This window comes from Mastacembelus armatus, chromosome 21 (assembly GCF_900324485.2).
Source record: "Mastacembelus armatus chromosome 21, fMasArm1.2, whole genome shotgun sequence".
Classification (NCBI taxonomy): Eukaryota; Metazoa; Chordata; class Actinopteri; order Synbranchiformes; family Mastacembelidae; genus Mastacembelus; species Mastacembelus armatus.
The window spans coordinates 14,479,914-14,503,857 of record NC_046653.1 but is presented as its reverse complement, the minus strand read 5'-3'; the positions used below and the strand labels follow the sequence as shown (position 1 = coordinate 14,503,857).

The following is a 23,944-nucleotide window of genomic DNA, read 5'->3' as shown; positions in this document are numbered from 1 at the left end:
TTACATATAATCAATGCCACTTATCCACCAGAGGGAGCAACATTCTTTAACTTATAATCATGAAATTTCAAATAAATTATTAAAGGCAGAATATTTTCAGTTTTGCTTACCAGACATCCACATCTTTTCGCATCATCTTCTACATGAAGAATGGTTCTTTTAAAGCCTAGCTTCACTTTCACAATCTTCACAAAGCTTCGTAACAATGCAGTGTGAAAATGTACCTCTCTCTAGCGTTCAGCGTAATGCCCCCGATGAGATGTTTATGTCAATTTTCCCGTTGATTTTCTCCCACATAAAGGCCTTGATTTCAGCCTCCCAATGATCATGAAATTGAGCCAATCGACATGCATGTCTCAGATGTCTGGTCGAGCTCATCTTAGACAAGGTAATTTTGTCAGAGCAATTACCATTGTAATGTATTCCAAAGTCAGGGCATTTTCTGCTGCTTAGGTGAGCCGCTGACAGCATGTTTTGATTTTTAAGCAATTGTGCTTTTCACTTCGAGATCACGCCAAGGTCTGCATTTCTCCCTATGTAACAACCCGACATGATTCCATTATTTCACATTAACATCTAATTACCTCACTCAGACCTGCAGCTATATTGAAAAGCCACTGCGAGTTCTGGGGTTTGACAAAGCTGTAAGTAAAGATGGGTTGGGGGGTTGGTGGGTGTTTATGAAGAAGAAACTCCAACTGTAAGATATACCCAATTCCCAGTGGACCTGTATTACCTGTCAGGGATGATGACAATGCCCTGGAGAATGTCACTGTGCAGTGAAACTGTCATCACACAATTACTCTCACCATTACTGGCCCTACATCTCCATGTAATGGCTGTGACACACTTTACAATTCAGATTGTATTCTCAGTCATTGGCACTTAAATGCTGCACTCCGTTTTATGAAAAGATAAAGATCTCTGTAATCTGCCAGAGCTCAACCATCCCTTGAAAGCTTGTCAGCTGGCATTTTGTCGTTCACAAGAAGTTGTCATACCCCGTAGCATCTCCCTTTGTTGGGCGAGTGAAAGTGTCATTTTGAGTGCACTATTGTGCGCTTGTTGATACGTGCTTGCCTATAGAGTCAGACTGTGTTTTGGTCCAGTTATCTATTTGAGTCATCATAAGAGGAACGTGCAACGTGGTATGTTTTACCATTCAGATGAGAACACGGCTCTTCTCACTATACATGCATATGCCACCATTGAATGTCATTAACTTTGTGCCTTCTCTCTTCTGTAGTTTCTGCTCTGTCCTCCTTCTACCTTCTGCAGGTGTCCCTGGTCCTGGGGCTGCATAATGCTGATAGGCTGTTACTGGCCCCACCAACCTGCACAAACTGGAGCCTGGTCCTGCTGGAGGTTTTTCCTCTCCACAGTCGGCAAGTGCATGCTCATAATGGGTTTGTTTTGTTTCTAAATGTAAAGTGCCTTGAGATTATTTTATTGTGACTTGGCTCCCTCATTAGACTTTCACCCCAGTCCATGTAACAGTATGTCCAGCTTAGACTTTTTTGAAACTTCACCCAATGAAATATTTTATAACTGATCAGAAATTTATACTTTTATGTAACAAAAAAAGGCAAATGAGTTTCCTCAAACATCTGTGCGCTGTATTTCTTAGCAAACAAACAGGACTGAGTAGTCCTAAGGCAAACACAATAGAAATAGGATTAAACTAATTACACTGGAATTTAAAAGTGCAAGTACTGTACTAAAACTACATAATACAATAAAAATAAAAATATCTGAATAAAGTAAATAACAACTGCAACAAGAAGAATATGGATAAGATAAAGCTCTAAAATGCAGGGGACAGAAATATTGGTCTGGTTTTAGGTTGGACCACAGAGATTACAGTCCTTTCTTCATCACTGGTCTCTCTGGGGAATCTCTCATGAGATTTGCTGATAATAAGTAAAACACAGAATATCACTGGACTTACCATTTTAGTTTCATTTGTTAGCAGATCTGGGAGCAGTCCAACTGCAAAAAGCCAAACTGCCAGCCTGTGTACGATAGCAGATTGAGTTTAACAAGCCAGATGGGTTGTAATTGTCTGATCAATCCAATGTTTGTGAGCTTTTATGCCTTTTATTACGGTTTGTTTTCTTATGTGCTATTTCCTCTGCTGATTTTCCTTCCCTTGGGGAGGGTCTGTGTCAAAAACACTTTTGATGCCTGACTAGTGTTAGTCTTGGGATGTGGAGCCAGATCGTGTGCTGGCCGAGTTGGGCAGCACCTGACTGAGCAACATTATCTTCCAGCCATGCTGCTGCACTTTCACTCTTCACCTTTTCAGAACAGCTGTCAGGCACAGAGCTATATGGTAAACGCTTCCCTGCCTTCCGCTGTGCAGGAGTTAGTGAACACTTTCTTCTTTGCATTTCTAAGGAGTAAAACAATTGTTTACATTTCTTACGTTCCTGCTAAACCACTTGAATTCATTTAGCTGTTTAAAACTTTGTTCTTTCTCCTCACTTAAGATATTCACGTACCTAAATTGTGAAGTTGCTTCTCGCCCTTAACATGCTTTAAAACTTGGCACAACACATACATACGTGTCTTACTTAGAACTTTTCTGAGACTGCCTCGTATTGCAGGTATTGTTATTTCCCTGCCACAGGTAACAGCAGGCACTCTTTCCAATCATAACTTAAGAGTTGGTCCCCGTACAGACGTGAAGAGGTTAACCCTTCACTTTTGGAAGCTGTTGACTGGTTTTCTTGCCTCTCCTGTACTTTATCACAGTAACTTAGACTCTTTCATGGCACTTCTGTTTCTTTTTGTACTGGATAGATCCTCAACAAGCTCAATCACAGAGAACTAATTTGACTGTATTGTTTCCTTAAGTGTTCCTTACAGCTTGGTGTGAGTGAGATGCAATCTAAGAACAATTATGCCATTTTCTGAGAACAGTATGGGGCAAGTAACAACCATTTTAGATTTTCACAGGTTAAATGTAATGACCACTCTAAGTGCTGAATTTCAGAGTTTGTATATTCAAACCTGACTACTGTTCTCAGGGCAAGAACAGAAAGAAGTGAAATACTGGCATTTATCATGTACAGTATATATAGTGTCATATATATGAACTGTTTATACCCCTCACCACTACTTGTGGTTTGATTTTTACTTCTCTCAAAGCTGCTACTTTTGTGGCTGACTGACACATGAAAATAGGTCTAGTCATTTTCATACACAGTGAGGACTTAATTCTCACTGCAGCACATCAGGTACCCAATCCTAAAAAGTGGTAGGTAAAAGACCCTGAAGGTGCACTGGCATTTGAGGGGTAGTGGAGTCGCTCAAGGTTGCAGAGGAATGAAACCCATCTGAGCCACGTCTTTGAAGCCCCTGTTGGATGTTTAAATTTTTATCACTCCTGATATTTGTTCTCGATGGCAAATTAACAGCCTTCCTTGTGCCATTCAGTTTCCTTTCTGAAGACAAGGCTTAAATTTTGTCTAACTGCCTGAATTTACTACTCTTCTATTTTTCACACGACAGAATCAATACCACGACTGAAGAAGAGAGGATAAAAATTTATGGTATCTTGCAATTTAATGGTTGAAAAGATGCAATTTGAAAGATCATAAATTGTGAAGGAGCTTATGCTTCATTGCACTTGATTCAGTGCTTGCTGTTAGAACTTGATTTGCGAGTGTCTGCAAAGTGTGATTAACGAGGCGATCAATGTGCAGTGCAGCACACTATGGCACTCCTAATGCTCTTCATTAGAATAAATAAAATAAATTGACTGCAGCTCTATGAAAACTCTGTAATGGTTAAAAATCAAAGAATGTCATCCCCCCAGCCACAATTTAGCTTCTCCCAGCCCGCATCCACCTTGATCACATTATCCTGACAGCCTTGTCTCTGAACCTGCAGGGGCCCTGAGACGAGCTCGCAGTGAGGGAAGTGAAAGGAAGTGGCGTGTCGGCGGGGACCACAGGCTATTGCTTAGTTGACTGGTAATCATAAATCGGAGGGCTTTTGTACTGCTAGTGTTGGGGAAAATGCAGTTTGTGAAGTATTAATGCATGAAATAGCATTTCAAGCTGATAAACGGTTCGCAGAATGGTCAGTCTACACAGATTGCTCTTCCCGCTTTCTTTTTCATGAAGGCATATTGTTTGTAATAACATTTACCAGGAAAATTTATTCCACCTCATCTCATGTTTTCTTGCCAGACAGATAGGTATTACTGTTGTGGAGGGAGGGGAGAGTGTCAAATCAGCTGGAATATTCACTCTCCTCTTTGGATTATTGTCTTTTCAGATTAGACTGTGTTGAATTGGCCACAATATGAGCTGTCATGCAGTTGCTTAATTTGGCCTTGCAATTGATTTCTTGCTTTGTCTCACATGTGGCTGTTAAAATCAATTAACTATAGGTAACTGGGCAACAAAACACATGTGTAAATGAGCTTGTATTGATATTTTCATCTTTCTCTATTAGAGCAACATATTGACTGTAGGGTTTATATTATGTGTCATCTTGTCTCTTTGTCTACATTGTTACTGGGAAAATATGAAACATGCAGCTGCAGGTCTGTGTGCATGCAGCTGATGAACATCCAGCATGATGCACAACAACAACAGTAATACTGTATATGTCAGCCAAAGCAAATAGCACATTCATAACATCAGACCAGCTGCTTTCTACACAGCGTATTCTGTGTTACACTCTTAACTTGCTGATGTGACCTCCTTCAAAGTGGAAAGAGATTCGTTTTGCAGTTTGTGTGCAGTTGCTAATAGCCGCTGATGAGCTGTGGCTCTGTGCAGGAAGATGATAGGGTACCTGATGAAGACCGCACGGTGGCCAGCAACCCTGCTCTTGTCTTTGCGGCACCTTTGTACTACTATTGTAGGGTGAGGCACCGCTGCTGACACTCAGCCCAACCTTTTATAGCTCTCTGCCCATTAAACCTGACCTGAGAGCTCATTTTACATGGCGACATTTAATTGCGTGTTGCTGAGGTGCTAGTCCCAAGTGTTGGCTCCTACAGTGACTTCATGAACTATCGATGAACTGCAAAACTTTTCTCCTTTCCCAGATCCCAAATTACTCATTATTGTAATAATCTTATATATCAGTATAACTATACCTATTAGTATATTCTTAAAAGGTTTTAAAGATGCCTTCAGTTGTATTTTTATTTCTTACCTGTCTTATCCTTTACATGCAGGAGCTGGTGCTGTTGGCATATCACCTTTAAATTGTTTTTAATCACTGTATTTATCCAAAAAAAAAGCCCCATTGCTTGTATAACTCAGATTTACAGTATTAGATAAATCGATGGCAAATCTAAAAAATAACTACAAATTACACAAATTTGTTGTAGACAGTCGTAGACTACATTTCAAAGATTCATATCAGTTTCACCAGGATAGATTGTCTTTATTTTTTCATGGATATTTATGCACCACAACTTTCCCTGTAGTTTACACCTTATTTTACATGCAGGCATTTGATGGTTGGTGAACGGTTTTTGATATAAAATATGAACAGCACTGATTGCTTTTTATTTTCTTGAAGAGAATACAGTTGACTGTGGGTCTTGACAGTCTGGACTGTCATTGTGCAGGTGGTCAGGGTTTTCATTTCTTACCCAGGGACTGTTTTAACTGTCCATAATGGGAGGCTCATTTCTTGTCCCTTGTTTGCTTGAGATTTCTGCAGCAACTGTGGGTCTGACCCCAGACATGGTGGCCACTGATATATTCCATGAGAGAGCACCTGATACCCTAAAGCAATTATTGCAGCATCCTGAATTTTTTTGTATTTTTTTGTTTTCTTGCTGATTTCCCTGGGTATCTCTTTTCAAATGGAAAACAATGTGTGCAGTCATTTCTATATTTTTGTTTTCTACCATCAGCCAGAATACTGCTAATAATCCATGAAGGCCTTTTTCTGAAAGGTAGACTGTAACCAAGCATAACCAAATGGTAAGGGTCAGCGCTGAAACAAAGCGGATCAAGTTTTCTTGTTTTGAGGCTGTGTTTGGAGAAGGCTTCACATTGCACAGCGTGCCCATGAATAACAGAAACCACATTCTTCTTCCACAAATTGTTTCAAGATCATGCTAAATTGACCACAAATATCAAAGGAAAAAGTGCTAAGTGGAACAGAATGGCCCCTGCCAGATTTATGTATTGGATTATTACTGTTGCAAATGTATGAACATATTTAATCTTGTTTAATTCATGTTATTTTACTTTTTGTTAGGTAGTTTGGCCATTCAATTTCTAAAGTTGTTTTCAACAGTTTTTAAAATAATGAGTTTCCCTCTGATTCATTAGCTTTTTCATACGGATAATGTAGTTTTTGCAGCTCATGTCGTACAGTAGCTTTTGTATCCGGGGCTTATTTTCCTGTTGTTCCTGATGTGTATTTTTGCTCCCTCTGTCCTCCTCCATGTTGAGCAGGGCAGCAGCACTAGTCCGTTACTTGCTGCTACATACCAGAGGGATGAACACTGTTGTGTAAAATCATTGCTTTGAAACTTTAACAACACACTCCTCATCACGTTGGAGCATAAGGAGATGGGAGGGGGCACAGGGCAGCCGAGCTGTGAATAGGCCTCATCAGTGAGGGTGAGGGTTCAGATCCTTATATTAGTTATACAGGAGTCACCCTCCCCGACCTAAGGCAAATAAGCCACTTAACGCAATTATTTGCAATCACTAAAGGTGGTATTCATTATAAAAGATTTTTTCCTTCTTGCTTCCACATAATTTCCTATTGTTCGTGTGAAAATGGCAACCAAAAGAGCATGAAGTGTTATTGTGGAGAGATGGGGGATCTTTTTTTAAAGACATGCTTCAAAGTCTGAATAAACTTTCAAATTGTGTGATAAAACTGAGCCTTATTGTGCATTGACCCTCACTGAGAGAGAAAATGGCAGGCTTCTGGAGCACACTGTATTGGGCTGATTTGTAAATATAAGCTTTTGAAATGCAGCACAATACTCCATCATGAATATTTCAGCTGTTGCACATTTCATGTCGTTGTAATACCTGGACTGTTTTATTAACCTTATCAGTAGGCATTGTGGTTGGAGATATTTTATCTCACCCATACGCTCTTTATCTGATACCCAGCACCTATACATGTGGACTCACAAAGAGGGATGTGTCTGTAATGAGCTGATCCTCATACAGTACAAGAAGAAGTAGCTCTGCAAGCGGAGTGAGCGGATGAACAATTATTCCAAACTTTCCCTCTAGTGTTTATCTCTACATCTGTCTTTGTTTGATTACAGTTTCAAGAACAGAAGCCTCACTCTGTATAGCCTCCTATCTGCATGGTGCATAATTTGCTATTTGGTAATGCAAACCAAATATCTGACTAATTAGCAGTTCCCTCACGTTGCTATACGTTTTTTCGCTCTGCATATTTCTGCCTTCCAGATAGTAATGCAATTAAGCACAACACTTTTTTCTCTTCACAAAATTGCTTAAGTAGATGCAATTAGGGAGAGAATGTTTTGATGAGGAGAGCAGAACTTATAGAAAATATCCATAAACCTTCATGGATTTATTGTATAAGCTCTGCTGCTTCATATAGCGACGTCATACAGTAGCTATAGCAAGAATGTATTTCTAACTTTGTGTGGTGTCTTGCATTAAAAGACTAGATTCACATTTAAACTCTTTTTTAATGCAGTACTCACATGCTCATATATTAAGTTTGATTCACTGTTGTAACTGTCCTCATTCTGTGCAAAAAAACCACTGAGATCAGCTGATGCTAATAAGAGTTTTAGTCATTTTTAATTCCCTCTTGCTGGTGCAAATTGACAAAAACTATTTTTTTTGTACAAAAATGACTAAGTTTGAAAAATACAAACATGAGTTTGCTAACTAACTGTTAAAGCCTCATGTTAACTGGTTAAATTTAGGAAGCCTTTATGTGCAGAACATTTTAATCTATTGCAGAACACTGAAGATTGTTTACATACCTCTGACTGAAATATATATATATATATATATATATATATATAAGTATGTAAATATATAAGACATCCCTTGGTGTTGTGTTACTTAAACTCTTAAATGTCACAGTATCATCCCCAATTTAGTGAGGAACCTACTGAACCAGTCTCTGCTCCCTTTAAATACCATATACTGAGCTGAGAGTTTGAGAACTTGTGGCATGCGCATCTGTGTGAAAACTGGTGGCAGCACGATGCGTCACAATCGTCTCTGATCAGTTACAATGGAAATAAATAATTCATGCTGGAGGAAATGAGTCTAATTAGCAGGCAGTTTGGGTCCTTTGATAAAGCTGAGGACTAATTCTATGAAGGGCTGGAAGCTCTGTCATCAGTCAGCCCTGAACAGATTAGCATCTATTATGAATGAGGGACGAGCAACCTAGTGAAACCAAGTGTGTCCGAGAGACAAACTTAATAACTCCTGCGATGGGACAAACTTCCCTGCGCCCTCCACCCCCACCTCCTCCACAGCAACATACACATATCCACCCTCCTTTCTCCCTCTCTCTCAACACTCTACACTCCCTTCCTGCACGTCTATTGTGTGCAGGTAGAAGCATGCCACTGCAAGGGAGAGACTCGCCCCTCTGCCCATCATGCTGACAGCTGTGGAAATACATTCGCCATGCTGCATTAAGGAGCATGCACAGTGTTTAACACCACACTTAAACAAAAAGAAGAATCTGGGACATCTTCCCTGTGCCCATTTTCCACGTCCTTATGCCAAATTCCAGGCACTTATCACACTTATTTCAGTGTGTTATTTCCTCCCAGGATTTGTTTTAGCAACCTCTGAAGAATGAGGCACAGTAAAGAAACTGTCTATGTGATGTAAGTGTGGAATTTGTGAAGCAAAATGATGCCACATCTCCCATCTTTCCTGCAAGAACGACACAATTGAGGCCAATTAGAACTGAGCGCAGAGCCGTTGTGACAAGCTAAGGTCCTGGTATCAGGGGGGACAAGCGTGGGCGGGGTGGACCTGTCAGGGCTACACTGAGGGAGATAACAATAAATAGCTAATAATGACACTTAATGAGCTTGATTAAGTTGATTTGTTGTGGAAAAAGTGTAGCAAATGGTGGATGTAGGTGATGTGATGAGAGATTCATTTTAATAGATAGGAAACTCTGTTGGGGCTTTGCTGCACAGTGGGGCTGCAGAGGGAAAATAAGGTACAAAGGGATGCTGAATGGATTCTCACGAGACATTTTTGAGATAATTAGATAAATTTCACACTAACATACATTGTTCACTCAAGGACATGATGAACATGTTACACTTCTCAGCATACAGAGGATTTCATATAGCCTATTTTCAAGGAACGGCTGCTCTGATTATTTTCAACTTACATGTTTCCAACAAGTGCAATATGTTCATACAGTATATGAATGTCGTTAAATGCTATTATGGGAGCAGTAATGACTGCCAGATAATTATCCCTCCCACTCAGACTTGACGGCTGCTGAATTTCTCTCATTTCACCACATAATTGTCTATGATTGAATTGGAAATTTTATATATGACTCTGTTCTTTCAGGCTGAGTTGACTTTCCACAGCGATGGTTGAGGTTATCACAGGCCCTACAAGTCCCTCGAATTGCCCTGTAAACAACATGCAATAGTGAACAAAGTTTCGCTGGCTTTCAATATGCCTCTCCCAATTTTCCCTCGAAAGCGACAGAAAGTCAGATGAAGGGAAGTTTAATTAAGTAAGAACCTGTTGAGGAAGATTTCCAATCATGGTCTTCAGAATGAGTGCATTCAGCGTATTCATCTCCAGGCGATATGCTCTCTCTTTATCCAAGTGTGCGCTGGAGTTCTCTAGAGGGACCCCAGTTAATTGAATACATTAAAGTAGAGCGCCGGAGGCTTTATTTATTTTTCTACTTTAGTCAGACTTGTTTAAAGGAGACCAACTGCTGATGTTTGGCCCCTTCTAGAGTTTAAATGGTCTCTACACTGGGAGTGGTGTGCAGGAGTAGTGGTTTGAGAAGAGATTTGATGTAATCCACAGCCTTATTTATTCACTGTGAACCCCTGAGTGAGCCTAGTTTATGTATTTGGCAGTCATTCAAATGAGCATCTTGGCCCTAAGACCTGTGTGCCATTACGTGTCTATAGGACTCAGTACCCTCTGTATGAACCTATGATGGTTTCGTTTTGTTCCCTTTAATATTGGTCTGCCGCTGCTGCTGCTGCATTTCATTCTGCCCTAAAGCATTATAACCACACTCATTGCTAACACGAGCCAACTTGATATTGTTCTTATGATAGCTTTAACTTTGATGCATAAACTGACTTTACACATCTAAAGCTATTTTACAGTTGTGAGTCAATCACTACCATTTTACAAGACATCTTGTATCTTTTGGAGCAAAAGATGAACTCACATCTAATGTGCCTTTTTGACACACTTTGTGATTTTGTCTGACAAAGTTTCTATGTTGGCTAAGTGTGCTTACAGTTGTAGGTAATATTAGATGCTTTATAAATATAAATACATATTTCCAATTGTATTTAAAAATGTAAACAACAGTAGTTGAATTGTTAATATTCTCATTAGCTGCCCATAAATACTGAGGGTTACACCAGCCAAGGGATGAGGGATGAGATTCTGAGAGAACATTAAGAGTCAATATTGTTTTAAAGCAAGTATTTAAAAAGCTGTGAGCACATGACTTTCAATTCCGGCTTTTACAGTAAAGACCGGACCTGAATCCGGATGGGTCAGGAGCAGTGTAGAAATAACAGAGCTTACTCTTTAACAAGCAGCTTGACTGGTCCACCTCAGGGTATTAACATCATGTGATGTGTGAAATCCAGACGGTGGCTTTCTCCCCAGAGGGCACGGGGATCAGATCCCTGGACAATACTCATTAGTCAACATGCTCTTCACCTCTATCGTCACATTTATCACAGCGACACAGAAAACTTACTTGCACAAGCACATTATATCCTCGTTAATAACCTGGTACAACATTCATCTTACCAGAAAACAATTAATTTCCCAGCTGTGACGCGCTTGTTCATTTAAACCAATTGCCAAAAACCTTATTCTTTGTTTTGCTAAGCAGGAATTTCTATATGTTGTCAATCACAGTTAAAAAGCTAATGGGACAAATATTATTTTGTGTTATGTTAAACTGGCTGGCCATCAAGAAATAGAAAGTATTTCAAAAGGTCACAACCTGCCTTTTCCGTGACAAATGTGAACATGCAGTAGAAGTGCGTTTTAAAAGCTTATTTGCTGTTGAGGAAGTTTTTTTTGAATAGGCCACAGTTTAATGTGAATATGTAAAACACTGTAATTTGAATACCAGGATGCCTTTTAATAAAAAAAAGGACTAAACTGAGATTTAAAATGAACAAAGTGATTAAGAGTGGCTATGCTGGACATTTATATAGCAGGGCTGCACATAATGAATAAAGATTCATGCTTTAGTCCCAAATTTAAATTTTTTGCACAAAATGTGCCTGCTGTAGGCAGCTTTTAATCACCTTACTGACAGGAGTAACTGCTTTCATTTAACCTTGACTGAAGATCATGAATTCTAAAGCATTTAATTGGATACATCATTTAACAGAATGAACAGAGCAAATTTTCACCAATTCAAAGACTCAGATTGACAGACAGTGGCAGTAAGACCCACCACAATTAAAGCTGATCTGTATTCACTGGCCCTGTCACCCATCGCCATTAGTGATGTGACTGTTTGATCATCTCTGCAGAGAAACTTTGCTGAACTTCACCTTGTTTTGAAAGGACTCGGCGTTGAATGAAAGATGAAGGCTGAGGAGGGGAAGGGGGCTCAGAAGGATAGCCACAGACATACACACACATACATACATACACTTACCTACCTCTGGGACCAAAGCTCCCTCAGATGCACCTTTGGTTTAACAGCAGTAACCATCCTGAAAATGGACTTGACAGCACAAAAGAAAACAGTGCAAGTCTCACACCATTATGTTTATTATCTCCATCAGTGGCTTAATTGAAATGTTTCAAAATCAGAAAATAACAATGCCATCTTTTTGAGACATTGGAAGTAATGGCTTTGTCTCGTCGCTCTCTGCAGACAATTGCCCCAGTGATGTGAAAAACTGTGTCAAGTGGTACACAGTGAAATGTGCAGCAGACACTTAATTGTTTTCCTGCCTTTGACTTCAGAGAGAACAAATTCAATCTGTGTGCCAGACATTTCCTCTGTGACTAAGCCTAACCAGCCAAAGCATGTTTGGTTAAGCAATCAGCCCTAGGGTTAAATTTCAGATTTTGCAATTACAGTTTTTTTTTTTTTTTTTTTTTTAATCCACAAAAATACAACGTGTTATTTAAATGAACATAGCACAGATCCAGTATAGTGCTTCTCAAAGTGCGGTCTAGGGACCCCTGTAGGTCCTTTGGAGTGCCCTGAGGGTTCTCCAGAAAAATGAATTATAGATTAATTTCACTCAATTTCAACTCACAATTTCATAGAGAGGTTAGATTATTTTTGGATCATTAACAAGATGTCTCTATATGTATTGTTTAGGCCTTAGACATTTTTCTATTTTCTTGTGAATAACTGAGACCCTACAATATTTTAAGTGACAGCAAATCTGGAGTTTTGATCTAACTAATAATGATTCTAATGTGGGCTAAATCTTTGCAGCATTTAAACCATAGCAGGGAATATAACACGACACATCTTCATTTCGAGAGCGTTTACCCACAAAAACACACAAAACAATTACTGAATGTTGAATCTGCTTAATATCACAGACAATAGCTGGAAACACGCCTCAGACCAAATTCTTTTATTCTATCCCCTTGGGAAAAATCTTTTCAAAGATTTTGCAACTGGGATGACGCACACTGGCATATTCCAGCTGGTGTTGATCAACATTGACATTTTGGAACAGAAGAAAGGCATGTTAAAGGAAATGCAGATTAGCAAGACTAAATCAAATCCACTCAAGTGTTGTTCATTCTGGCCCGCCACAATACAAACCATGTGTGCTGCTTTTAAGTGGTGAAAATAATCTTAAGATTATAGAGTGGTCTCTGGTGCTAATTGTCTAAGAGCTGTTTTTCTTTTGCTCCCATTAATTCTTCCTTTAAGAGCTTACCCCAAATGTTTTAACTGGATTTTGTCAAATGTTAGCTTTGGACTATTTGATGGCAAATGTAATGAGGGAATCATCATTTCAACATGTGCGGTGAAACCGATCTCACAAATATTCTCCGGGACAGCTGTCGTAGCAGATTTGAAATGTTAAGAAGTTTACGCTGCCTCAGAGGAACAGCACTTAGTGCTTGCTCACTGATGTGTGTTAGTCTCATGCTCAGTGAAAGAAAAGCCTGACAACAGGTTTGAAGCATGATCACAGATGCACTGAGCTACATCAAAATGCTCTATTTGAAAAGCCTCAGGCTGAGCATTAATGGCCATTTTATCTTCAGTATACCATTATCTTATGACTCACATCTAGATTCTCTCAGTGGTTTGTTGCTTATTGTTTCTTCATTTGAATGTTTGACCTTCACTGTGCAGCCTGTATGTATAGAGTTTGACATCAGACAGCTGTTTTCACATTCATCTTCTGGAGGAAGGAAATTTTCTCTGTGCTCACTGAAAATCTGAGTTTAAGACATGTACACACAAGCAGGATTTGGTGACATCACAACTTGTTTGAAGCTATTTGCAAAGTACACAAGTGAGAACTTGTGAAACTTAAAACCTGCAACACACAAACACTGAAAATTGACTTTTTTTTAGTGGAGTGAAAGAAATCCTGCAGCTCAACTCTGAGAGGTACAACATTCGTATATTCGTAGATTAAGGATTTTATATGATTTGATTTTTACCTCAACAGTTGACTGTGTAGAAAAATAATATCTGTAGAGCATCTTTAAAGTAACACCAAATAACATGTGCTGCATCTTAATGTAATTAAAATTGCCCAGCAGCAGCTCAACTACCCTCCATTGTTGTTTTTTCACCATTGTACACTCATGCACTTGACTTTCTTATTTGATTATTACCCAAAATAAATAAATAAATATATAAATAAGCCCTCGTTACCTCCCTTCTCACCCTCATACAGGGCAGAGCAGCGTGCATTGGTGTTTTAATGACTGATTGATAGCTATAACGCTATAATATTAAACAAATGGCCCCTTCTAAATCATCCATGAAGAATTTTGAAATTCCTCGCTATGAAACAACAAGTGACTGCTACAACACCTATTGATTCTTAAGTGGTAAGTAACTAAGCACACTGCATGAAAGTACAGTAGCCATCTAAGGACAAGTTTGTAAACTGTAATTATTGTGCTGGATTTTTACCAGTCACTGATACAAAGCAATAATAGTGACAGTTATAATTGTTCCAAGATGCCCTGCTGTCAATAGCAGAATTTAATATTAAGCCACAAATAACAAGAAACACTATATGATTTTTAGTGAACTCTTTTAAAAAAAAAAAACCAGTGTGTCCATGCTTTTTGTTTCTGTGGCTGTAATGACTTTTTGACAGCTAAATCGATATAGCACTTCATCTTATTGTGACAGGAATGAATTTTTTTATTCTTTATGTAAATGTGTTTTTTAAATGCAAAGTCAGAAGTTCAAAAGAAGTGACCCTCGTGTATGAATATGGATTGATGTGAGGTTATGTATATTTCATGTACTACTGATTTGTTTTGACAGCGTTACTCAGTGTATCCACTCCACTGAAAGTCATCCCAGGCTTGTCCATTTTCCTGTATCCTAGATTCATGGCCAGCAATGAATTGTGTGTTGAAGGGTCTGAAGGAGAGAGTTAATGAAGTAAAAATTAATGAAGCACGTGAGCGCCACCATCTCAAGGCTGTAAGCTCCTCCATGCCCCATTTATAATGTATGATCTCTATAAAATCAATCCGATGTACCAGTAGAAGAATAGATTTACAGATTACAGCCCTGTGTTCCCCTGGTCATAATTACCCACCACCCCGACCCCACTCACCCACCTTCCCCTCCTACAGTCAACGTGTGCTGCTGCGCTCCTTCAGAAAATTTAATGTGATCTCTTTTTTAAAGACACAAAGTGCATCAAAATGTGCTGATTTACTACTAGACATTATAAGACTTGGAGTGTTTCCTAATTTGCAGCGCAGCGTATTTGTTCTCTGTGCCATTTTATTTGATTGAATGAGAGGTAAAGCTCTTTCACTTTGTCCTCCACTCCTAAAGACTTGTTGAAAGTTATAGCAACATCCAGCACAGCAAGTTGCCTGTATTAGAGCTCCCCCTTCAGGTGCCACGAAGAACTTAGACTCCTCCACATGAGAAGCAGCAGCGTTACATTACAATACAATCCAAATATTTATCAGCAACAATGACAGTGAGCATCTAATTAAAATGCTTATTCCACTTTTTTATAATTCTTGAACATAATTGCATTTTCTAAGAAAAAATGCTTTATGTCCAATAAAAATGGTGTTAAAAGCCCCATTATTATTATTACATTGTTATTCATTGTGCAAAATGGGTAGGAGCACTCCTGAATATTTTTTTTTACTATATATAGGCCACTCTGTACATGTTATATACTGTACCTTCACTGTATATAAAGAGTGCAGAATATGATCAGCGTAACTTTAATTTGTTCTGAATCATCTCTGTTTTTGTTGCATCTTTCTGGTTTGCCAGTTGTCCTGGAGCTGAAGCTGTAAACTGTATGAAGCAGCTGTCTCAACCAATTACAGTTTAACACATTTGCGAAATGTATGAGTCCCATGTGGATAAGAAGTGGAATTTGTTTTAGATAAATCCATACAGGCTTGAGACATGTACATGGAAAACAGAACTGTGAAGTTCAGCTGCCTGATGTGCCTACCTCTCCACCTCCATGAACAATTCTATATTTATAATGTCATCTTATCACGTTCCCCTTGAAGGCAGCAGCAAGTGCACTTATGCCTTCCTTTGTTAGGGTGAGTTGGCAATTTCCTGTGAGATGGAGCAACTGCAGGCAGCCCTTTTCTTTGATAATGTCCCTGACACCTAGACCAAACTGCTGTTTCCATCACTTTGCAGGCTGGAACAGGAGGAAAGGAACATGTCATAAGCCTCCTGCCACCCAGAGTCACTCACTGTGCATTTAACAGCACTCTCCTCACTACACTTTCCGGGATGTCGAGGTCAGAGCCAGAGGGAGACGCGTGTATGGAAAGTTGTCTCGCTGAGCTGCATCAGAAAGTGGAAAAGTCAGTATAACTTCTCTTTTCATTTTAATATTTCTTCTTGTTTTATTACAGAAATATGTACGTCTTTACCTGTGTTCACCGCAATAACTTAGCTTTGCATGGTGTACCTCACTGTACCATGTTACATTTGTACCATGTAAAGCTGGTTGTTAAGCAGCAAGCCTGAAAGGGTGTTTATTACAGAGGCCTGACAGATTGATTTTAAATTATAATTAATCAGTTGATTCTGACCCACAGATTGTGATTGTGCCCTGTGAGTTTCATTTATTCAGCTTTTCTTCTGGCTCTCCTACAATCACTGTAGACCTGCAGGACTCTCAAGCAAATTAACAGTCTTCACGCTACCCTGCAGCCATAATGAAAATATCAGTCAATCAAAGCCCATATTATGCTGTGAAATCCTACCACATATCTCCAGACCTGCATACAAATAGAAACTGCAGAATAAGCGCTCAAACTGTTCCAGCTTTATAGCCGACAGTATATTTGCACAATAATATTTTAAAACAATATTTTAAAGCTTAGCCGCAGTGAACGTGTCCACCTGAAGCACCGCTGTGCTGGTGTTTTCTGCTGTGCTGTTTGTTGATGAGCTTTAAAACAGTCTGGACATTAAGATGCTTTGGAGAAATCCAACCAGTAATTCCTGGAGGTGGAATAGGAAGGTATACGAGGATGTGAGGGCCCATCTGCGACCTGTCTGTAGGTCCGGTGATGTATAGCTGTGGGCTGGACGGCCACACTCAGGGCTGTGTGTTGCTGCTCAGTGTGCCATGGCACTCAGGGCACTTCAACCCCCAGTCCCTCCTTACAGGTACCCCGCAGCCCACCACCATGCGCTACTCATTTACTGCTACACTGGTTTTCCTAATTAGCGCCGCAAGGCCTCATTAAATCTGCTCTAATGAATAAATATTGTATTTCATAGCCTGATTACCAGATCAGCTCAATGCTTGAGCGTTGTAAACAATTACTTCCCTAAATATTCATCACCCCAAAGTGGATGATCATTGGTATTTAATACAGGACTAGTATTTTCAAGTGCATCTTTATTATACTAATAATAGTTTTTGAAATGTTCTTTTTTGGAAGCAAAAAAAAATCAGGAAAAAGGAAAGATATGATGTTGGCAGTTATGTTTATACTGATGTAGTTTAAAAAGATTATTTTATTTTCATAGTATTTTATTGATGCAATACAATAATATTTGATTTCTTTCATTTTGAAGCTTGGGTGAGACAACTGTATGGTCATTTTTAATCATTCATCCTAATTAGTGTTTCTCAGACTTTTTATATAGAGACGTAATTCCTAAAGATCATATTTCCACAAATATCTATATGGGACAAAATAAATGTTGAAACATTTGCAAATGTATTTCTGTGTATGGCAGGACATTTGTTTGTGTCAATAATAATTTCATTTATTGTTTTGTTTGATTGTTGTAGCCATAGTTGAGTAATTAATAAACACTGTCCTGTGGCAACAGATTAGAATGAGATACGCTCATTAATAACACCTTGGTAGTGGATAGTTAATGTAATGTCTTGTGACAATGCATTAACTATCTCGCTCCCACACATTATTAATGCATGGCCATGAGATAAGCTCTCGTAGCATTAATGTATTATAGTATCTCATTCCCAACAGTGTTTATTTTGGTTTAATTTTAGATTTGGTCTTTGATTAAAAATGTATATGGGTTTTAGTTAAAGTGCAGGTTTTTTTGTTAGTTTTCCTCTAGTTTTAGTTTTATTTCATTTAATAGCCTATATAAGCATTTTTAGGATACAGCTGTCGCCATCTTTGTTGTGTACAGTTACCATGGTTACATGTTACCATGTTGTGGTGAATCTGCAGCTGGATTTATTCACATTTTGGCTAAAAATGTCCACAGGGTTTAGTGTCAGATGGCCCTGGTACAGGTGTAGCCGTTTAGTGAGCACCCAGAGGAAGATTTAGATGATGCAGACAGGGAATATATTGAGTTCTTTTGATAGCAACACAAACCATATCTCTGCTGGTGGCATGACACTGTCTTAAACCTTTAAGGCTACAGAGTATTTTAATTCACCTGATACTTAGTTTTAACATAGTATTAACACTCACTTATGTGATCTTAACCCTTAGATGCTCCTTCAAAAAAGTGCAAAGGTGCATTTAAGGGTTAAGAACACATAATCCTAACCGGCTCCTAACTAACACTATTGTAAGGTAAGGTAAGGTAGGTACGCATCTTACATTATCTAGTAGTTCACATTTACCTTAATGCTGGACTTTTACACAGGCTCAAAGTTGTTGCTGAACTGTGTTAAAAGGTTGAGAGTCATCATCCTCCAACACCACAAACCTTTTAAACCACATTTACAGTCCTTGTGTCCATATGCTGACACCGCCCTGACCCCTGAATGAAAAGCAGACAGGATCGTCAGTGTTTGTGCTTATTAGTGTGAACTCAAAGAGTAAATTCTGCAGAGCCAGTGTTAAATCAAGACTACAAGGGCAGTCAACCCTCTCATTTACCTGCAGCACTGACATTTTCCACCGAAGATTGTAATGGACCCTTGTGTTCAAACATCAACAGTTTCTAACACTGCAAAATTGCTAATTTAACATTTATCCCTATTTAATTTTTCAAATTGTTAAAAAAAGTAATCTACAGAGTAATGAATACAAGTACTAGTCCTGGATTTGTATTTACTGGATTAACATCAATATTGTGCAACAATAGTGTGCATACTAAATTACGGTGGCCGACAAGGGAAAACACACCGCAACACTTGAAACGCTTTTAGCGAAGCGACGTAAAAACGGCACGCAGTTCGTTATTTGTTTTTTAAACACTTGGCCGTCATCATTTACAGTATTAGAAAAGAGCAACAACAAACACAACAGTTTGCTCTCAGTGGAAAGTAGTTACAGTGACTAAGTTACCACTACGGATAACTTGAGTTAATCAGAGTTAATTCAAGCTCTTATAAATCAAAGTGTCCAACACGCTAACATTAGCTACGTAAAACATGACAGCCAAGAGTTTTAAAAAGAAGTAAACGGAAAACGTAACCTTTTTATGTCGCGTCTCTAAAAGTTAGCCGGACTTTGTTCACAGCATCCCTCAGTTCGGACTCCCCTAGAGGCCTGGCGCACCTCGTTTCTCTCTTGCAGGTACTTTTGGGTTTTGCAGCGTTTGGCCGTTGCGGCGTGTTTGCCCTTGTCGGCCACCGTCCATTGTAATAGCCAATGAAAGGGCAGTGTCAACATTTTAATCAGATAACAGTCAAAGCTTCACCTGCTGGAGGAATGTAAACGCAGAAACAATCTGAAAGACCTTTAGTCACCACCAACATTCAGTATTTCTCCTCCATATTTTAATAGTAATTACAGCTGCTACTGTTCTGGACAAAGAGATGGGCAAATCAGAGAAAACAGAACATGATTCTGCAATGATAAGCATTTATTGAGAATGTATCGTTAACCCTATGAGCACAGAGTATATATACATCACCTTGATATATTCCCATCAACGGTTCAGCATCACCCTGCCTGAGAAATGCAACCAACAGTAAGATAACATCCAACTTACAGTAAACAGTCGTCTTTTTAAAAGTGTATCATAGCACCAGTATGTCCTAGCACAGGTCAAATGAAGTACATTTCAAAGAACAGCACAAAGGTTAATTCCATGTCATTTTGTGTAGAGTAGCACACTTCTGAACAGAAAATGCAGGCCATAACTCTATTGCCACTTCAGTGGCACCTTCAACCATTTCTACTTAACCACGTAAGGCAGAAAATGAGCCAAAGAGACTGGAGCAGAGCGGGAATGTGCTTTAACAGGATAAAATGATTTACAGGTATGAGATTCCCATTAGAGTGTGCTAATTGTTTCCACACCATTAGTGACAGTTATCTAATGAGGGATATTTAACCAGGCGGTGTAGTATATCACAGTTCTTCTCGGTTTAGAAGTCTGAGGGAGTGGGCCCCAGTCTATGCCCTTTCCACCTGCACCACCTTAGCAAGATGCAGTCACTGGGTCAGTTCTGCAGGACATCCCAAATAAAGCAAAGACTTTTTCTTTTCTTTCAACACACACAAAAGACCTAAACAACTTATAAAAACACAAGCATACATTTGTAAAAAGGCACAAAAGGTGGGGCCCTTGGAGGCTCATCCACATCCATAAGGGCTGTGTAAAACATCCACATTTAAAACAATGCAAAATACAGCAGATCATTTAATTAAGCCCAAAATATTTTTTTGCAGCAGATGGGATGATACAGCCATAAGTTTTTTTAAAAAAAAAAAAACATTCAGGAATTATGTACATCAGAGGACAATCCTCTTAAAATATTTAAGATCACAGAGGGATGTTTGGACAAGTTAAGGCTGAGATATTTCACTAAAATGTGTTTTGCTCCACCTTATTTCACAATCAGTCTTAATTATAAGGGTTTAGCTCTTGAGAACAAGCAAGAAAATATGTAGAAAGGAAGGAAAAAAAGGAAAAAAAAAAAAAAAGCTTTAAGCTGGAGGCAACTGGCTGTGTGTGTGCCACCTCCATATGTCAGTCAGTGGTCAAATAATGTGTGAATTTTCACAAACACTAACAGTAAGCATTGTGTTAATGCTTTAAGCACTACGAACGATATTTGAACTCTGCGCTTGTCAAAACGGTAACGGAGCATATCAGTCAGGTTCAGCCATCAGTTCCTCCCTCCACACTTCACTTGCTGTTCTCTTCCAGTTCCTTCTTCAAGCTGCGGAGAACAAAGGAGAACCTCTGTGTTAACAGATATTTAAAACTAAAACCTACTCATTTTAGAAATACTCTACTCACCTTTTCAAGTAGGCGTGCACATTATCAAAGCCATGATATTTAGCCAGGTAAACCAACACGCCTGTGGCACAGCGGCCTTCCCGAGCACGACAGAAGCTGCAGTTACAGATCCCCCTGCATGGCGGACACTGCCACTCCTACCAACGAGAATGAAATCATTTAGCATTGCTCAACACGTTCAGTACATAATCTGATGTGTCTGCAAACCTGTGTGTTTAAGTACTCACCGGATTCAGCAGAGCATCTCGGACCTCTTCTCCGTAGCGGTTACGGAGACAGGGTCCGCAGAACTGACCCCTCACCCCCACACACTCTAGGTTACGACAGTTAGTTTTGGTGTCAGTAGTTTTCTGGCGGCACTGGTGGCAAGTGGATCCCTGAAAGAAAGGTAAAAAAAAGTTTTATTATTTTCTGAGTTTTACCATTAAATAGAGCTGTACAAATCTTCAGCGTTACAGTGAATGTGGGACCTACAGTGGCACTATTGTAGACTTTCTCCCGCACGTTCTGGCAGATCCTCTGCAGCTCGGCCTCTGTGATGTCCTCTACAGGCCGCACCGTGTGAAGGATGGCCTTGGCACCGTTGTAAGAACGACGACGAGACTGAATAGGTAATAATTCTATATTATGAGAATGAATTACAACGCACAAGGAGGCGGACCGTTTTTGATACGACTTACTGGCTCGTCATCTTCCTCATAGTAGCGGCTTTTGCGAACCAGGCTGAACTTATCCTCAGGCTCCTCCTCTGGAGTGGGGCTGGGAGGTCCATCCACCAGTGTCCGGGATCGGGTGTGGGGTCGAGACAAATGCTCTGGGTTTCTCCTGCGAGTTCCAAGGTTACCTACAGACCGCCGAGGTGTGTGTCTGGGCTGAACACAAAGTAATACTGGTTGACACAGAGCCCTGATAACATGATTTATCATGATTTAACAGTGCAACAGCAAATTCAATCATTTTTCTTCAAGTGAAGTTACCATAGTGGATGCTGACATGCTTCTTGGGAAGAGTCCAGGTACTTTGTTCAACTCTGCCATGAGCTTTGCAAGCTGTAAATGCATAGGAATGAATGAATACAGTAAAAAATAATTTCAGCACTTCTGACCAAAGCACAGAAACATATGCGGAAAAAAGATGAAACAAATTTTACCATTTCTTTGTTCTCTTTAATATTTAGGGCTCGTTTGTCCATGAAGCTCTCCTCTTCCTCAGAGTCAGAGTCCTGCACTGTTGGGGGAGGAAGTGGTTCAGACGCAGGCCTCTTCTTGCCGGTCTTTTTAGTGGGGAAAGTCATGGCAACCTTCAGAACGCTGGCCCTGCGGCCACGTCTAGGAGGTTCGGAGGACTCAACTCTCTGAAATAAAATGCATAGAAAAATACATTAGAAAAATGTTTGCAGTTCTTGAAGTTGCGGAATATTTTTCAGTTGTATTTTTCCTAAAAACCAACCATGGCTTTCATCTGAGTGTTGATCTCATTGTCCTCAAACCCGCTGCCTGTGTCCTCCTCAGACGTAGCCTCAGAAACCTTTGGTTTCCTCGTCGCCCTCCTCGTCTGTCTTAAGCTGCTCTTCTAAACAGATAAACAACTATTGGTTGCAGATGATGCTATAAGGAGCCTGCACATTCAGCAGCATTTCATAGGATTATACTCATGGTGACACTTGGTAGTTTGTTCTTACCGTATTTGCAAAGCCTCCGTCTGAGCCAAAGCTGTCGCAGCTGTCGTCAGAGGAAGAAGAAGAGGTCTCCATGGGAACCAGCGGGACGCTGCGAAAGCTCCTCAGACTCATCCTGGTGGACGGTGGCTGGACTGCCAGTTTCTAGAAAAGGACAGAGGTTAAGTTTGGAAAACATGACTCTTCTTATAACCAGTGACAAAAACACTCTGTAAAGGTCTGGAAGGTTTCTGCGTTTATTCAGTGACATCAGCAGGGAAGGAGGAAGTGTACGAAACTTGAGACTTTGACCACTGGACTGTGTCCAATCACATTGTGTTGGCACTAAGTGCTAAATGAACATGCACAAACCAATCATATCAGATTTCTCTAAGTGCTTAGTAGGTGAATTAAATGGTTTACAGACCTGCTCCAAATAACTGACAAATAATCTAAATTGTTTTCATTATTAATTGCTTGATGTGTAGCATGTCAGGAAACTTTGATAAATACATAAAGCCCAATGGACAAAAATAATAATAATTAAACGCTTTTCTAAAATCTTAAACACCAGTGTGTAATGCCCAGATTTGGTGTGTTTTCAGAGCTTTGTAAAATAATCCATCCAAATAACTTCAGTTTTGTGTCAACAGACTAATCCATTAATCAGCTGTAAATATTTGCTTACAGGTCACATGCCTGCAGACAAAGCTTTCCAAATGCAGGTATCCGGGTCATGCACTTTTCAGCATCATTATCGTGTTTTTTCAAAATAAATTCCAGTCATTGTAAAGATGAAGATGAAAACATTACTTTTACCCTTTTCTTAACCTTCCTAATTAACCAAAAGAGATTTAACCAAACTGACAACTATTCATGAAGCTCGTTATTACACACAAAAGAAGAACTTTGGAAGCTTGTCGACTCGTTGCTGCTGTCTCAAACTTGGCATTAGACGCTGAGCTTAGACGAAAAGTAGGATTTTAACAGAAACCTAAAAAATCTGTTAAAACACAGTTTGTTTTACAACCAAGAATTAAAAAAAAAAAACAAATAGCCAGCGTTTCTTACCTGAGAGCGAGTGCAAGGCATGTTTCCTTTTAAAGCTCCTCTCACACAAACACACTCACAGCGGCTCAACAGCGAACAACGCAAATCCTGCGGCTCCCGCTGCTCCACGCTGTTCGTTTCCCGCGCCAC

General features: G+C 39.6%; 1 protein-coding gene across 1 annotated transcript; it reads right to left on the bottom strand.

Annotated features, from left to right (window-relative positions):
- Window positions 1–19,680: 19,680 nt before the first annotated feature.
- Window positions 19,681–23,941, bottom strand: cdca7a (cell division cycle associated 7a). The gene is made up of 10 exons (XM_026294537.1): window positions 23,816–23,941; window positions 22,769–22,909; window positions 22,537–22,659; window positions 22,238–22,441; window positions 22,065–22,136; window positions 21,768–21,959; window positions 21,562–21,690; window positions 21,315–21,464; window positions 21,088–21,224; window positions 19,681–21,007 (listed from the first exon to the last, which is right to left on the bottom strand). Exons 1-10 carry the CDS (start codon window positions 23,834–23,836, stop codon window positions 20,974–20,976), a joined length of 1,203 nt encoding a protein of 400 aa, XP_026150322.1. The 5' UTR covers window positions 23,837–23,941; the 3' UTR covers window positions 19,681–20,973.
- Window positions 23,942–23,944: the final 3 nt, after the last annotated feature.